General features: G+C 38.3%; 1 protein-coding gene across 1 annotated transcript in view; it reads right to left on the minus strand.

The window, feature by feature from the left end:
• Positions 1-18,083, minus strand: part of TEKT3 (tektin 3) — a 65,684-nt gene that overhangs the window by 30,966 nt on the left and 16,635 nt on the right. The window contains exons 3-4 of the mRNA XM_004603887.2: positions 13,503-13,586; positions 561-631 (exon numbers count right to left, since the gene is read on the minus strand). Of these exons, the coding sequence (XP_004603944.1) occupies positions 561-631; positions 13,503-13,586 (155 nt within the window). The remainder of the gene's footprint in view (positions 1-560; positions 632-13,502; positions 13,587-18,083) is intronic.

Here is an 18,083-nt window from a genome sequence, read left to right on the forward strand (position 1 = left end):
GCCAAATACAGTAACAATAACAGGTCTCATTCTCCTGACCTTGAAAAGAGCCTCCAATTGTTGGGAAAAACGAGTAAGGAGAAACTGCTAAAATCTCAGGGCTGAGACAAATGGAGATGTTACTGGCTCCTGCTTGAGTAAATGGATGAACAACAGGATGACAGTGATACAGTGATACAGTGATCACTTTACCAGATTGTGCCCGGTGGCCATGTTAAAGATTCAGGCCCACACAAATCCAAAATATGCCATCTCAGAAAATGACATATTGAGTAGTAAAGGAAAGTCTTATTAGTGAAAATTGAAAAAGGACACACAGAACTTACAATAGGGCCACTAATGAGGTCATTTTTAAAAAACATGGCTAGGAAGTGTTTTCAAGTATTCATCTCAATCTTTGAATAAAATATGTACATGAATATGTGCTCACATGTGTGTATGCATGTGGACACATGTATTTTATCTATATGTGAGAAATTCTTCTGAACCATCTGTATAGGAGGCAAAAAAATGTAGAGTCATGATATATTCTAAGATATACAGAGAGGTTAAGCTCTTACGCAAGTTGGGCAATAGCCTTATCCAAATGTAGCTTCATTCTTTCTTGACAGCATAGAATAATATCAACTTCCTACTCAATAGAGAAAAAGATTAGTTTTTATTAATGATCACAATATTCAAAATTAACGAAATAGCAAAATATCAAGAAGGTAAAATTCTGTGAAGTAAAACAAGAAAATAATTTTATTTATATAACTGCCCTTAAAATGCTGCTACTTAAATATTGGCCTGAGATTTATCCCTTCTAGATCTAAAGAGAAATTATATTATGAAATAAGTTGGGACAGATTTAAACTTTTAGGGGCTTCCTTCTCTTTATGATTATTTAAACAATATAAATAATAAATAATTTAATTCCAATTATATACAAGGTTGAATTTAAATACATAAATAGTATTCTATAGTATTCTTAAGACAATGCAAGTCCTGAAAAAAAGGTGACTTGTTTCTGGCATTGCATATAACCTTTAACAATTCTCATCTTCCATCCAAATACAGAAAGATCAGACTTGACTTCACTTCAGAGACCAGCTTCCTTTCTGTCCTGTCTGTGTCTTGCTGCCCAGCTCTTATGCACACATATAGAAGTGCCTAATCACATACTCTACTTCAACATAACTTGTGACTTGATTCTGATAAGATATATGGGTTGTTAAACAGCAGATGAAAAAAAATTTAAACAAGTATTTACTTCACTATGAAGTTAAAATTCACACTAGAAAATCTATATATGCAAAGCAGTGTCAAGAAGACATTATAAAAATCCAAATATTTCATACATTTTTCTGTTTGTTTTATATTTGGGGCCATGACATTCGCAGTGCTCATAGATTACTCCTGACTGTATGGTTAGGGATTCTAACTCAAACTTCTGGGGAAATATATGAGGTACCAGAGATCAAACATAGGTCTGCCACTTGCAAGGCAAGCACACTACCTGCAGCACTATTTCTCCAATTCCTTTATTCCTCTTTCATAGCAAAAAGAGATCATATTAAACATGCTGTTTGGTAGTCTATGTTTCATTTTTAACTTTAACACTTTCCCATAGCATTAAACAATCTCTGATGAACAATCTCAATATATGAACAATCTCACTGCCAAAGGACTTTGACAACTTAAGTTAAATTGTCAGAAGAGTTGTACCCATTTACAACAATAAACATGTTTCCACTTCTCCAAATAGCCATTGTCACTACTCTCAGTCTTTATCAAAGTGACAGAATACCCCTTTACCCCCCAAAAAACAGACCTGTGCAAATTTACAGGTTAATATTACTATGAAATGTTCATCAATCGATTTTTCCTTTGTGAATCATGTTTGCAAACTTGTCCACTTTTTCTGTTGGTATTTTCTTCTTTTGCTTTTTTTCCCCATTATTTTCACAGTGGGGGACACACCTGATGGTGCTCATGCCTTATTCCTGGCTTTGGGCTCAGGGATCATTCCTGATATGGCTCCAAAACTATTATATGATGTGTTGAGGGATCAAACCCAAGTTGGATATGTGCAAGGTAAATGCCTTATCTGCTGTACTATCTTTCTGTACAAACCCCATGTTTGTTCTTTTTTTATTAATATATGTGTACTTAATACTTAGAACTTAATCATTAGGATTATTTTTTTCTTAAAAAATGTCTAAGTTTTAACTCCTGTGAACAGCAGGCAAAGTTATTTCAAGCACTGTCAATTTGAATTAACTGTTTTGTAAAAGCTAAAAGTCTTAATAAAAAATGATGTTGAAGTACTCTTAAAAATTTCCATAGAAATCTTTTAAATTATGTTAGCTTTTCAAAAAATATTTTTATTGAGTATCTGCGAGATAGATCATTACAAAGCTGTTCATGAGATTGGATTTCACACAATGGTCCAACACCCATCTCTCCACCAGTGCACGTTTCCCACCACCAGTGTCCCCACGGTCATTCTTGCCACCCTCCCCCCAGCCTGTCTCTATGGCAGATGCTTTTCTTCTCTCTCTCTCTCTCTCTCTCTCTCTCTCTCTCTCTCTCTCTCTCTCTCTCTCTCCTTTTCCTTCTGTGCATTAGGGTTTGCAGTACAGGTACTAAGAGGTCATTGTATTTGTTCAGGGCATTCAGTATTTCTATTGGGAAGGTAAGGCTGGAGTTGCTTTTTAACTGAGTGGTAGCTTTGGGTTGTGGACATGGCTGTGGTGGCTTTCAGAAGAACAGTGAGGTGGGCAGAAGTAGCCCATCCCAACCCCGAGAAAGCCGAGGGGTTTCAGTCACAAAACCTGTATATCCGAATTTCCAACAGTTTAATATTTTGGTGAGGACTGTGTTGGGATGGTGGTGTCTCGGCATGGCTTCGATTTGAGATTTTGGGAGCTAGTACTGCCTGGGACTTTGCTCGGGCGGGCACCAGGCCGACCCACCCCCCTTTCGATTAATCTTGGTCTGTTCAGCCTTGCTCAGGTCAGAGATTAACTGCTGCTTTTCATCTCTTTAGAGATTTATTTATGGGTCTCTGAAGCAAGGTCTATAGGAGAATTTGTGTGACTGAGCCACGGGTGGTTTGTGGGCGTAAAAACATACCTAACTTTTGGCAGTTTAGTTTCTCAGGAAACTTGGTCCTGAGTTGTTGGGGTCTGGCCAGAGCACAACCGCAGTTTTGGGGTATCAGGAAGCCTGAAGACTGCTGATGTACTTGCCCCACAGGTACAGGTTGACCTGCTGGTGGCATCACACCCCCTACATTATGTTAGCTTTATTTCTAGCTCCCTATGAAGAGTATATGAGTGATCACAAATAGAAACCTTCAGCACTGCACCTTTTATATTTTGCACTTAGGCATTTAACAATTTCTAGAAGACAGTCTTAAGAGATCAATCTGTTTGCTATAGCAAAGCGGGTAGAGCATTCGCCTTACACGCGGCTGACCCAGGTTCAAATCGTCCGTCCCTCTCGAAGAGTCTGGCAAGCTACTGCACAGCAGAGCCTGAAAAGCTACCAGCATAGTCAATATGCCAAAAACAGTAACAACAAGACTCACAATGGAGATGTTACTGGTGCCCGCTCAAGCAAATCAATGAACAATGGATGACAGTGCTACAGTGCTACTAATTATTGTCATAATAGTTATATATTAAAATATTTAAATGTACATATGTACATTTTTTTGCTTTTTGGGGTCACACCCGGTGATGCACGGGGTTACTCCTGGCTTTGCACTCAGGAATCACCCCTGGCATTGCTCAGGGGACCATATGGGATGCTGGGAATCAAACTCAGGTCGACCTCGTGCAAGGCAAATGCCCTACCTGCTGTGCTATCACTCCAGCCCCTACATATGTACATTTTTAAACCAGTTTGGCCCTTGTATTTTGGGGCCTGGAAATTTTTGAAATGAAGCTATTTTTATTTCTATGATATCAAATTTGTAGAATATTTCCTTTTGGTTTTGACTTTGTTATTTGACTACAAATTTTTCACTCCAAATTTAATCATAACATACTGCTTAATATGAAATATTAACAATATGTACAGTTTACCTATGTTAGAACCCTTTTCTGATTCTTTAATATTAAAAATAAAAAGAATATATTAAAAACTAAATTCCCACAATACATTATCAATATTGCTCCTGCCCATACAAGTAGCAAAGGATTCCCACACACTTTCACAGTAGGTTTTGATCAGTTTTAGTATTTTTTCCTTAAATAAAAGAACAAATCCTTGCCCCCTCCAAAATTTTGCTATGTTTGGAGGGTAGAGGTGTTAGAGATGTACCTTTTACATGTTCATGTGATGATGGTTAGAAAATTCCACGTAAAAATGAAAATCCTAGTGAGGTTTTATACTCTGGATATAAAATGGGAATGGAGTGGGAATTCCTGGGTGGGACTTTTAATAAGAAAATAATATTATATCTAAGGAGAACTTTGTTACAAATATTTTAATAATAATTGCTATATAATAATTCAAATAATGTTAACTGGTAAAGGAGGAGAATTCATGTAAATAAGAAATACAGTAAGCCAGTGACTTTTGGAACTGCCGTAATGTGAACTTACTTATAAGCCTGCACTCACAGACTAAACTGTTCTTGAAATGCCTTGGTGTAAGGAAAAGGGGACAGAGGTTTTGTTACTTCAACTGGTAGATACTGATGGAAGTTGGATGTGAGTGGAATCAGTAACAGCTGCCTGATACCTGAAAAGGTGAAGATGATAATAGAACACAAAAAATGCTCACAGAGGTCCTGCATGTGGGTCTGTTCCTTCTGAATTTTAGACATGAGGAGGAATAATGAATTCTTAACAACAAAAGAACCACAATGACTTCTAGGAATTTTTCAGAATATCAATGATCAAATGATCCTGTGACTAAAGATGGAAAACTAATCAAAAATCACTATGGCTGAGGCAAATAATAAACTTAGGGTACTAATACTCATCTTTCTATTACTGGGTGGATAATTACATGTCTAACTTATGGTAAGTGCCCAATAAGTTGTAGATTTTATAATGCAATATGGATTATTATTTTTTGCTAGAACTTAATATTCATGAATAAGATATGACATGAGGATTTTTCAATCCTCAGCTGGGAAATATGATCACATCACAGAACAATTCATTCTAACCATAAATATGGGCCTTTGCTTACTCTCAGCTCTACTCTAAATTGTAGAGATACAATCATTTCTTGGATCTTTTATTTGTTTAAATTTTTTTGGCCACACGCAGTGGTGCTCAGGACTTCCTCTTGATTCTGTGCTCAGGAATTATTCCTGGTGGTGCTTAGGGAACCAGATGAGTGTTGGTTCTCTACAGCCTCCATTTCTTGGATCTTATTGTCAAAACCGGATTCTGCATCCAGTATATTGAAGTTTCATTACCATTATTATTATGTTGGTTTGGGGACCATCATGGTAGTGCTCAGTGATTATGTAGACTCAGGGCTCACTCCTGGCAGAACTCAGGGGATTATACTGAGGGCCAGGGATCAAACCCAGGCCCCCAGTATAACCCACAAGCAAAGCAAGTGCCCTGTCCTTTCTATCTCTGCAGTCTATAGTTGAGGTTTATATGTGCTGTATTTATGTTTACCCATATTAAAGGGAGACATTTTAATATTGGAAAAGTGAGTAAATTATCTAATATAGGAAATAATTTTATTGAAATACAAATCCAGATGGCATATAGCTAATGACAAATAACATTCAGAAACCAGCACTCTATTTCTATCACCCAAACATGTTGATGCTATTCTTGTATTCTCCGTTTTCTCTGAATTAGTAAGCACAGATGTTTCCGTAGCAATATGAATTCTCAGTATTTATTCTGGACAAACCAGTGATGACCCAGCAAGCATCTGTTTTCTACATAGCTGGTGGCAGGCCACCTCTGGCCCACACTCTAGTTAGAAGTGGAAATCATTCGTGAAGAAGTCAGTTTTTATGCCTGATTGTGAGGTCCCTCACAGCATTTCCAGACTGGCATCAGTGTCTCATAGCACAAACTTCCTGGGATGGAATGTACCAAGTATGTATCCCATGATCTAAAGTTCTAAAATGTCTCTGGAAGTAAATCCAAACTAATAGCCCACGAATCCCGGTTCTACAACATAAAGAGAAGCCTCAGAACTCCAACCTGAACTCAAAGCCACAGGACTTACCCCTCATGCCCAAATAAGGCCAACCTAGATGTGAGATAACTCTGAAGGTACATTTGGCTTCAGAGTTTAAAGCTTAGTTGTTTACAAAGACCATATCATTACTAGTAAAAATAATTCTGTAATAATATCGAGAATATTGTTAAATATTGCTAGCAACAGTGAACAGAATTCATGAAAAGATACTTCCCCATATACATTTTTCAAAAATTACATTTTAAGGATGTTTCTTTTCTTTGCTAATATATTTGGTTGTTCAAAGAGGTTGATTTTGGGAAAGAAAAAAAAGATATGCTAATATCACCACATTGACTAACCTTCACAAAACGTTTACTACTTACATTAATTGACAATAACCAAAGTATTCTCTCAACTGATAGGTCATTATACTAACCACAGTTAGATTTGACATAGCCAGTTATTATGAGGTAAAAGAGCCCCTACCACTTGTCACTTGTCACTTGTCATCCCATTAAACTTCAATTTGCTGGAGCAGGCACCAGTAATGTCTCCATTTGTCCCTGTCGCGTGCTAGTGCAGCCCAATGATATCTGCTTGCTCCAGGCACAGGAAGAGCCTCAAATTGTTCATTCAGAGTTTTGACAAAGAAATCTGACCATCTAGTGGGTGGGTGGCCACGAGATCTTCTGACGTCCCATGGAATCCAGTCAGTAACAGCTCTAGTCCAGCGGTTGTCTCTGAATCGCATTACATAACCAGCCCATCTGATTTTTGATGCCTTGGAAAACGGGACAGCATCCCTGATGTTTGACCATCAACGGAGGTCAGAACTCCGGATTCCTCCTCTCACTTCAGTGAGATGTGATACCCCAGCATAGCTCTTTCGATTCCTCTTTGGGATACCCTAATAGCATTCTCATTATGTTTGCGTAGGGCCCAGGTCTCTGAGGCATATGTTAGTGCAGGAAGAACAGTGGAATCAAAAAGGTGTGCCCAGAGTCAGAGGTTCTTTGTTCTCTTAACCACTTCTTTGACGCTCTTGAAGGCATTCCACACTGCTCTTTTCCTCCTGCTCAGTTCTGGCACCAAGTCGTTCCTCATGTTGATTTCTCGACCCAGGTACATAAAATAGCTGCTGCATTCGGAAATGTTCATTCCATTGAGAGCAAATGGAGCTCCAGGGACCAGTTCATTTTTCATGAACATCATCTTGATGAGATTCAGCTGCAATCCGACCTTTCCACGCTCGTGGTCGAAGTCGGCCAGCATTTCTGCCGCTTGGATAATGTTTGGTGTTATGAGAAAGATGTCATCAGTGAAGCGGAGGTGGTGTAATTGTCAACCGTCTATCTTCACTCCCATTCCTTCCCATTCCAGTCTTCGCATGATGTTCTCGAGGTGGCACTAAAGAGTTTTGGTGAAATGGTACCACCCTGCCGCACTCCTCTCTATACATCAATGATCACTTACTTGTAGAATGGTGAGATCCTGGTGGTGAATCCACAATACAGATTTTGATATACTGATTTTGAATGCCCTGTTTGGCCAGGGCTTCAATGACTGCCTCAGTCTCAATAGAATTTAAGGCCTTCTTTAAGTCCTACCACTGCTTTAGAAAATATAATATTCTAGGAAATTATTGCTTCTTAAAAATAAAAGCTATTTTTAGATAAGAGATAAGAATCACTCACAATATCATTGATCATTTGAGTTGTATAATGCAATGGTTTTCAGAATAAACATATACTCCTATACACACAGCCCCAATTTTCAGTTACCCCATCCCTATATTCTCTTTCTTCTAGACAACCTTTAATCTGTTTCATTTTAATAGAATCATAAATTATGTAACCCTTCATACTGTACTCATTTCCCCCCTCCCTTTTGATTTATGCTGCTGTTATTACAGTGACTAAGGGTCTCATATCTGGTTGCAGATGTGCACCTGGCTTTTCACAGGAGATGGCATACTGTGGAGACCACGCTCAGGACACTGATCTGCTAGGCACAGAGATAGAATTTATAGTTCCATGCTTATAGGACAGGCATCTTTGGTTATGGAATTATTCCCTTGCTTCCATGATCTGTGTCTTTCACTTTGACATGTTTTTTAAGGCTCAACCATGTTATAGAATGTATCAGCACTTTATTCCTATCTGTTGGCTGAATAACATTCTAAAGTTATATCATGTCTTATTTTCCACTATCAGTTGTTGAGTATATTTGGATTGCTTCCAAATGACTGTTATAAGTTATGCTCCTATAAATATTCATATTTAAATTTTTACAGACAGGTATTTTTTTCTTTTGATAGAATAACATATTATTTATTGACATATATTTCAAGGGCTGGAGCAATAGCACAGCGGTTGAGCCTTCGCCTTTCACGCAGCCGACCCGAGTTCGATTCCTCCACCCCTCTCGGAGAGCCCGGCAAGCTACTGAGAGTATCGAGCCCGAATGGCAGAGCCTGGCAAGCTACCCGTGCATATTTGATATGCCAAAAACAGTAACAATAAGTCTCTCAATGAGAGACGTTACTGGTGCCCTCTCAAACAAATCAATGAGCCACTGGGATATATTTCAAGTCTTGTAGAACTGGAATCACCGAATGAACCAATTCATAGTTCCATATTTAAGCTTTTGCAACTATATTATTTGATATTCTCACCACTGTATGAATTTGTACATTTTTAATTTATCCACATTATTTCTTAACATCACTTGTCACAAATTTTTTAATTTTTAATTATTTAGATTCTTACCAATGCTGTTTTTTACTGCAGTGAGCAAGGTAAGCACTGAAACCCTTTATCATTGCCCCAGTCCTACATTATTTTATAGTTTTAAAATCAATCATTTTCATATGTACATTTCCTTGTCAAGATAGCTCTTTCACTTAGGAATATAAATTTATGGTTCTTCTGTGTCTGTTCATGAGATTTTTAGTGCTGAATTAACTACCTCATTGTTTGAATGTACCACAATGCATTTATGCACTCACCAAACTAAAGATATCCTGCTTGATTTCAAGTTTTAACAATTATTTATAGATTTGCTACATAAAGAAGGAATGATTTTTAATTATGGATGTTCATTGCAACTATCTGTGGAAAAACTATAAATATCAATGTCCAGTGCCCAGACTTGAATCAGAATCTCTGCATGCACGACACACTCTTAGATATTTTAAAAATACTTACCAGGGGCTTGAATGATAGCACAGAGGGGAGGATGCTGGCCTTACAAGCAGCTGACCGGAATTCATTCCCAGCATCCCATATAGTTCCCTGTGCACCTCCAGGAGTGATTCCTGAGTGCAGAGCCTGGAGGAACTCCAGAGCATCACTGGGTGTGACCAAAAAAAAGCCAAAAAAAATAATACTTACCAAATGACGCTAAGATATAGCCTTAGTTTAACTGGAATAATAAAATTATTGAAGTAGCTAATTTCTTTTACAAGTACCATATTCTCTTCCTAAGTAAACTGGTATAAAAATGTTTAGAAGTCATTTAAATTATATCATATAGAACATGATAGAAATGGACAAAAGATATTCACTGGAAAAATTTCCATAATTGATTTAAAATGAGAAAATAGATGCCCAATTACAATTAAACTTGTTCATAGAGGCTGTGAGAGATGAAATGGAATAAAAGGGGCCCTCGTTATTGTAAATCTATTTCACTTAGGATAACCATAACCTATATACGTCTCAGGCATGGATGTTAGAAACTATGGTTTTCACAAAGTCAATTGGCATAGCTTTCTGTAACGGCAAAAACTTCACTGTATCACTGTATTACTCTTATCCTGTTGCTCATCGATTTGCTCGAGCGGGCATCAGTAACGTCTCCATTGTGAGACTTGTTACTGTTTTTGGCATATCAAATATGCCATGGGTAGCTTGCCAGGCTCTGCCCTGTGGGTGGGATACTCTCGGTAGCTTGCCAGGCTCTCTGAGAGAGGCGGAGGAATCAAACCTGGGTCAGCTGCATGCAAGGCAAATGCCCTACCTGCTGAGCTATCGCTCCAGCTTCCATAAATATATTATTTCAATTCATATTTCTTTCAGGCAATCAGGAAATAAAGAGAATATGAAATAAATTCAGATAATAATGAGTTTCTAAAAAATGTGTGGTGTTAAAAACGACACTTGGTGACTTGTGAGGATAAAAATTACTAGTGACCAGCTGGCCACTTAGTCATAGTTACTACTTATCAAGGATTCATTTTTTACCAAGAACTGGTGAAACAAAGACTTAAAACAGTAAGGTCTTGCAAAACTAATTTGAAGATAGTAAACTGATTGACTGAAGTAGAAATTTGGCAACTCAGAATAGGAAATGAGATAGAGAAGGTCTATGAATCAGATAATGAAAGGCCACAGTAAATTTTATCTCATATAAATTAAGGAACCAAGAAAAATCTTTTTTCACAAAGGAAAAATTGAAAGTCATGTGCAGTGAAAATCCAAGTGAAACTGGGAAAAGGAAAGACATTGTCGGATTTCACAATAATTAGGCACCTATCTTTTTATTTAGAAAAAGATAGGTCAGAAGCAAGTAAGAGGAACTTTTATAATTATCGGAGCTAGAAAAATGTATGGAGGTCAAGGAGATGATGGTTAGGAAGTCATATTATGAAACCAGAGAACCTTGTTGTCAGGGCAAAAAGGAGACAGAGGAATCAAAATATAAATTTACATTGAGGATCTATAAACTATGAACATAAATTGAATCACTAACATAAATATGTTTTTCAGGTATTTGGGGGTGGAGAGTTAGTACCAAAGATAGTGTCTGGACTATAAAAAGAGAGATATGTGATGGCTTAAGTCTCAAGGAATATCATGGAATATGTGGATCAATGCCATAGTCTAAGTGAGTAAAGGTTAGAGACCTTAGAACTAAATCATATTTAATTAGTGAAAGAAAACTTAGTGAGGAAAATCATCATAGTAATGCACATTAGATTTCAGCTTCTGGAAGGTCATTTGGTTATAAACATCAAAAGTGTGTAATCACAAAAAAAGGAAGGGGGTACCACACCGGGCATAAGGCAGCGGCGCTCTATCTCTCCCACTGCCTGAGTTCGGTAGTCTCCAGCCGCTTCCCCTACCCCGGGGAGGTTGATGGCGATGATGAGCCAGGCGAAGGAAGGAACGAGAGTCAGGCTGGTTGGTCTCAGTTGCAGTTTATTCCATTCCCATCTCCATTCTCCTCTGATTATCCTCCTGTTTTTTCCTCCCCCAGGCTACTTCATTCTCCTTTTCCTCTGGATCTGGATCTCAATCTGGCTTCTCCAGATCTGGCACTGGCAACTGGCCCCCAGTCCATTCTCACAGCCTAGTAAAATCTCCCAGCATGAGGGGTTGTGGCTTACACATAAGTGTGGTCACAATCAATAGGGGTAAAATTCTTTTCCTCAGCGGATGCTTCTTTTAGGACAGATTCTCTTTCAGCAGGACGACCCGCCCAAGAGCAGAGTCCCATGGATGTGTTTCTCCTCTCCTTGTACAACTAACATATAAGCATTCATAATATTAATATTTTGTATGGACATAGCAAGAGATGCATTAAGCTTATAGAATTGCTCTCCTGGGGTCATCTTGATCTCAGACTACAGTGCTCAGGCCAGATTAGTCTTTCCTATCCCTAGCAGGGCCCTAGTCTCGTCGTTGCTTTTGGATCATGACAACATTTGTCCATGACCAAGAATTAGGCACTTTGGTCAGGCCCATCTCGATGCCAGGGTAGCACATAACTCACTGCTTGCCCTGGGTCCGTCTCGTCCCTCGTTGGGACCCTGCTTTTGGGGTGCTAGGAAGTAAGGGCAGCTGAGGCTTAAGTCGAGAAAGCAGATGCCCGGGAGTGAATAATATTCGAAACCAATTAAATCCCATGTTACCAAAGCATATTAACAACTGTCTTTCTTTGTTCATACAAAAAGGACATTGCTTTAAAGTAAACTATTCAAAAGACACAAGGAGAGGAGAAAGGCAATATTAACTTACAATACAAGTTCAGTGTCTTAGAAAGGTCTGACCTTACAAATTAACAGTCTGATCAGGGGGAAAAGTTGATGAACTGTTTGGGGAAGAGAGCATAGAGAAGTAGTGACAGATAGACAAAGGAATGGAGTGACTCGGGAGCACTTTGATGGGTGTGACCCGGTATACCTAAGCTCCTTGTGGCAAGGAGAACAGGACATACCAATGTTGTCTTAAAATGTTTAGAGATTATTACCAGATAAACCCAAACTCTTTGTGACAAGAGAGAAATGACAAACCAATGGTATCCTACAAAAAGTTTCATAAATACATACCCTTTGACATAGCACTTGCATTTTAAAGTGCATTCTAAGAAAATAATCAGAAAGTTATCAATAATAATTTTTTAACATCACATGTTACTAAAGTAGCAAAAATGGAATGATAACAAGAAAACTATTTCAAAAAAGAGGATGGACTTTTAATAGTGTGATAGAATTTTCACATTATGGAAATTTTTAACATAAACATTAAAATTATATTTCAGTGCTGGAGAAATAGTAAAGCAGAGAAAGCTTGCCTTGCAATATGGGCAAGCCAGGTTCAATACACAGCATCTCACAAGGAACGCCCACCTTGCCAAGAGTGATCTCTGAGTGCAGAGCCAGGAAAAAACCCTGACCACTGCTGGCTATGCCTCTCCCAAAGTAACTTTAATAAGGCAGTATTTGGGAGGCAGGATTAAATAGGTGAAATATGAAAGATTCAAAACCTAATGGTAAACTGTGGACTTTGGGTGATTAAATTATATCAGTGAATTATCAGTTTCAAAAAAATGAACCTCTGTGGTGGGGTATAGTTATAATGGAGATTTTTTCGGCAATGGGATCATGTGGAAAATCTCTCTACTTCCCTCTCAATTTTTCTAAATTAAACTGTTCTAAAAAATAAAGCCTTTAATTTTTTTCACATTTATATTTAAGAATAAATATTGTTAAGCATTTAGCCAAAAATCACTACTTAGATTAATTTGTTTTATTCAAAATTTGAGGTCATTTTTGTGTCTTTGAATTGGGTAATGTATATAAAAATATGGTTAATAGAAAGACTGAAAATTAACAGGAATTTATGTCTAATTAAGTTTCAGGTAAATTTTATCTTACTTTATCCTTGTCTGAATTTTCAGATTTTCTCAATAAGTATCTATTATTACTTATACAACTAAAAAAATTCTAAGTTCTATAGATATGATTATAGTTTATAAGTATCTTTAAGTAACCAACATATTTTATACATTAAGCATGTTTGCAACCAACTTTCTTATTACTGAAGCATTTTTCCCATTTTTACCATAAGTAGATTTGTTTCCACTTCATCATGAACTAGATCAATTCCCATTCTTTTCTCTCGATGAAATAAACATTCTCGAGCTACCTACAGATATAAAAATTATGGAAAACATTAATATAACCTGATTAATATTACAGAGCAGCATATTTAATAGTCTTTTTCTAAATATGTCCATAGAACTTTGTCATAGTCATTTGTCAATATGAACTTTTCAAGCCATACTTTTGGAAAGTTAACATGAAATCAACTGTGACAACTAAGAAAATCCCTATTGTTAGGCAAAAGATAATACTAGTCCGTCAAGACACTGTTTCAAAATATTTTCTTTGAGAAGAATGAAGAAAAAGTGATGTTTTGCATTTATTTTTAAATAATTTTTATTTAATTAAAGAACTGTATTTACAAAGCGAGTGATAGTTGAGTTTTAGGCATATAATATTTCAATGCCAATCCCATTCATATTTTCACTCATATGAAAGCATATTCAAAGCTATATATGCTTTGAATGTATATCTATACCACAACTGAAGCTCCAATCCCTGTTCCCATTACTTTCCTTTTGCATTTTTTTTCTTTTACCCCTGGTTTCTTTCCTTCTCTGTCCTTCTCTCTAAATTTTGGGGTCAAGGGTGATATAGGCATCCTTCTTTTACTACATTAAATTTCCTCATCTCTAAAGACACCAAAATATTGGCGGTAGAGAGATAGCACAGCAGGTAAGTTGTTTGTGATTAGCCTGGATTCCACCCTGGCTTCCTGTATTGTGCCCCCAGCCCACCAGGAGTGATCCCTGAGTGCAGAGACAGAAGTCCTGAGCACTGACCCAGCCAAGTGTGTCTTTCCCTCCCCACACCCCCAAAAAAAGACAGCAAAATTTTTCTTTTTCTTTTCTTTTCTTGAAGTAAAAACAGTTCTTATTAGAAATTTTGAGGAAGGGGAGGGAGGGAGAACAAGTAACGTTTAAAAGAAAACATGGGTTTCTCCAAAGGCAGAGAGAGCCCCAGTACACATTCCAGTGTTAAAGTATGAAAGTACATATCTAGGAGCTGGAGTGACAGCACAGCAGGTAGTGTGTATGCCTTGCATGCAAAAGACCTGGGTTCAATTCCCGGCATCCCATATGGTCCCGAGCACCACCAAGAGTGTTTCCTGAGTACAGAGCCAAGAGTAAATCCTGAGCGTCACTGGGTGTGACCCAAAAAAACAAACAAAAGAAAAAAGAAACTCCATATCTCAAGAGGGGACGTTTGCTCGACATATGTGCCAGGTGTCACCTGTGCATAGAAGCCGCATGTGTGTCCAAAAAGCATTTGTGGCACAAAAATATTTATTTAGCCTAAATTCTAAGTGATTATTTTTCAAGTACCATTTACTGCTCATCCAATTATTTTTAAAGGACAATCATATTTTATAGGCAAAAACACAGAAAAAGGAAATTTATCAATATTCTTATTACTATTTTGTTTGTAATGAAATAAATTCCAATTGCCACACAATTTTATATTAAACTTTTTAGGGTGTTTGCCTTGCACGCGGTCGACCAGAGTTCGATTCCTTCATCCCTCTCGGAGAGTTTGGCAAGCTATCAAGAGTATCCTGCCCGCACGGCAGAGCCTGGAAAGTTACCCGTGGTGTATTCGATATGCCAAAACCAGTAACAACAAGTCTCATAATGGAGATATTACTGGTGCCTGCTAGAGCAAATCGATGAATAATGGGACAACAGAGTACAGTGCTACAGACTTCACATTAAATAGTAGGACCTCATCATGAAATAGTCTTCAAGACAAAGTATGTTAATGACTCAAGCAGAAAACACTTTAGATAACTAACAATAAGCTATGAGTTGAAAACATTATGTAACTGCAAAAATACTTTTTTCAAAGACATTCATAACAGTATACTGCTGTTTGTTGTTGGTAATGTTTGTTGTTTGGTTGCACCACACAGTACCCAGGGATTGTTCCTGGCAGGACTCTGGGGACTCCAGAGGGAAGTGTGGGCGACATATATATAGTGCCAGGGATTGAAACCTGATGGTCCCTTAATGTTAATTTTTGAAGGCATAAGAACAATATGTGCATGTGATAAAATGAAGTTAGGCAACTCGGTAAGGGGGAGAGAAGGGGAACTAGAGTAACAAATTAAAAATATATATAAACATGAAACCAAGATATATACATATGAAGGTGTCCATTTTGGGAACTGGAACCAATCCTATATGCTATCAATTTTCACTTCTGTACATTTGGTGAGCTAACATGGTTGCTTTATTCATTTAATTTGTAATTAAATTACAATGATGATGACGATAAATTTGTTTATGTGGATACATTCAATTTTAATTACAGCTTTCTGACACGATTAATAACAGATATTCTAGTACACAAGAATATCTCAACAAAAATTGTATAAACTTTCTAAAATGGACCCAGATCCCTAAATACAGGTCTTGGCATTGTTGTGGGAAGAAAGGGACTCTCCTTCACTGCTGGTGGGAATGCCGGCTCATTCAGCCCTTTTGGAAAACAATATGGACGATTCTCAAAAAATTAGAAATTGAGCTCCCATTTGACCCAGTAATACCACTCCTGGGAATATAACCCGGAGAGGCAAAAAGGTATAGATAGTAGAAATGACATCTGCATTTCTATGTTTATTGCAGCACTGTTTACAATAGCCAAAATCTGGAAAAAAACGGAGTGCCCAAAAACAGATGACTGGGTAAAGAAACTTTGGTACATATACACAATGGAATACTATGCAGATTGTTATATACTATGCAGCTGTTAGAAAACATGAAGTCATGAAATTTGCATATAAGTGGATCAACATGGAAAGTATCATGCTGAGTGAAATGAGTCAGAAAGAAAGAGACAGACATAGAAAGATCGCACTCATATGTGGATTATAAAGTAGCAGAATGGGATACTAACACCCAAGAGTAGTAGAGATAAGAACCAGAAAGTTTGCCCCACGATCTCAACCCAGCATCCAGCGGGCAGGGACCCCCACCCCCAGCCACCGCTTCCGACCCTGCTCTTCCTGCTTCCTCATTCAGGTGTGCCAGCTCCCATCACTGATCATCCCAGTCTTCCGTGCCTGCGCACTCTGCCTACGGCCCCAGGATCCGATCTCAACCCAACATCCAGTGGCCAGAAGGGGCATGGCCTCTGTGGTAGTGGGTATGGCTTCCGCTGCAGGGTTGTGGTCTCCGGGGGTGGCCGCCGGCAGCAGTTATTTTCCCCTGTTTTGGTATACTTGACAGACATCTCAATCTCCATTACCTAACTTTGTGGAGATCTCCCCAGCTACCTCAAACACAAAAGGCAAATAAGCTACTAGCCTACTCCAATTGCGCTAAAATATCGAAACCTCACAAAAAGAGAGATTAGCTCTAGTGAACTGGAAGGTCCCATGACAGCATGAAGAAACATCGCAAATCCCCATAGCCAGGAGAGGACCAAGAAAAGAGTTCAAAAGCCTCAGCAGGGGTTTCCCACAAATATGATCTCTCCAACAAAGAACTCAGAGAAGAAATTCTGAGAATGTTCATCGAACTTAAAGAAATGGTGGAGCAGTCAGCAAAGAAATTACGGTAAGAAATGAGAGCAGAAATAGGAAAGCTACATTCAGAAATGTCATGAATAAAAGGCACTGTAGAAGAAATAGAAAACACAGTGGAACCCTCAACAGTAGAATGGCTACAGCTGAAGATAGAATTAGTGAGCTTGAAGATGAGCAGCAGAAAGCCCACAGGCTACAACAAACAATTGGAAAAGACCTAAAAATAGCTCTAGGGCGAATCAGAGACCTAGGGGATGATGCCAAGAGGAATAACATAAGAATCATTGGAGTTCCAGAAGGACAGGGAGGCAACCCTAATGAGAAAGCCACAGTTAAAGAAATCATTGCTGAAAAGTTCCCAGAGCTGGATAATGCAGATGTTCAGATCCTAGGAGCCCAAAGGGTGCCAGATAGAAGAGACCCTAATAAAAAGACTCCAAGACATATCATAGTCAGAATGATGGATGCCACAGATAGGGACACAATACTGCAAGCAGCAAGGTCAAAAAAGAAATCACATACAAAGGAGCACCCCTTAGATTCACAGGAGAGGAAACCCTCCAAGCCAGAAAACAGTGGTGGGATAGAGTGAAAAAACTCAATGAAATAAACACCTCACCTGCGGGGCTGGAGCGATAGCACAGCTGGTAGGGCGTTTGCCTTGCACGCAACCGACCCGGGTTTGATTCCCAGCATCCCATATGGTCCCCTGAGCACTGCCAGGGATAATTCCTGAGTGCAGAGCCAGGAGTAACCCCTGTGCAGAGCCAGGTGTGACCCAAAAAGCAAAAAAAAAAAAAAAAAAACAAAAAAAAACACCTCACCTTGAATACTTTATCTGGCTAAGCTCTCACTCAAACTCGAAGGAACCATACACAATTTTGTGGATAAACAACAGCTCAGGAACTTCATAGACTCAAAACCAAACTTAAAATAAGGACTAAAGGGGCTCCTGTAAAAAAAAGAAAAACCCCTACAAGCACAACAAACTCCTACAGAAAGATGGCACAAAAC

The sequence above is a fragment of the Sorex araneus genome, chromosome 6 (assembly GCF_027595985.1).
Source record: "Sorex araneus isolate mSorAra2 chromosome 6, mSorAra2.pri, whole genome shotgun sequence".
Classification (NCBI taxonomy): domain Eukaryota; kingdom Metazoa; phylum Chordata; class Mammalia; order Eulipotyphla; family Soricidae; genus Sorex; species Sorex araneus.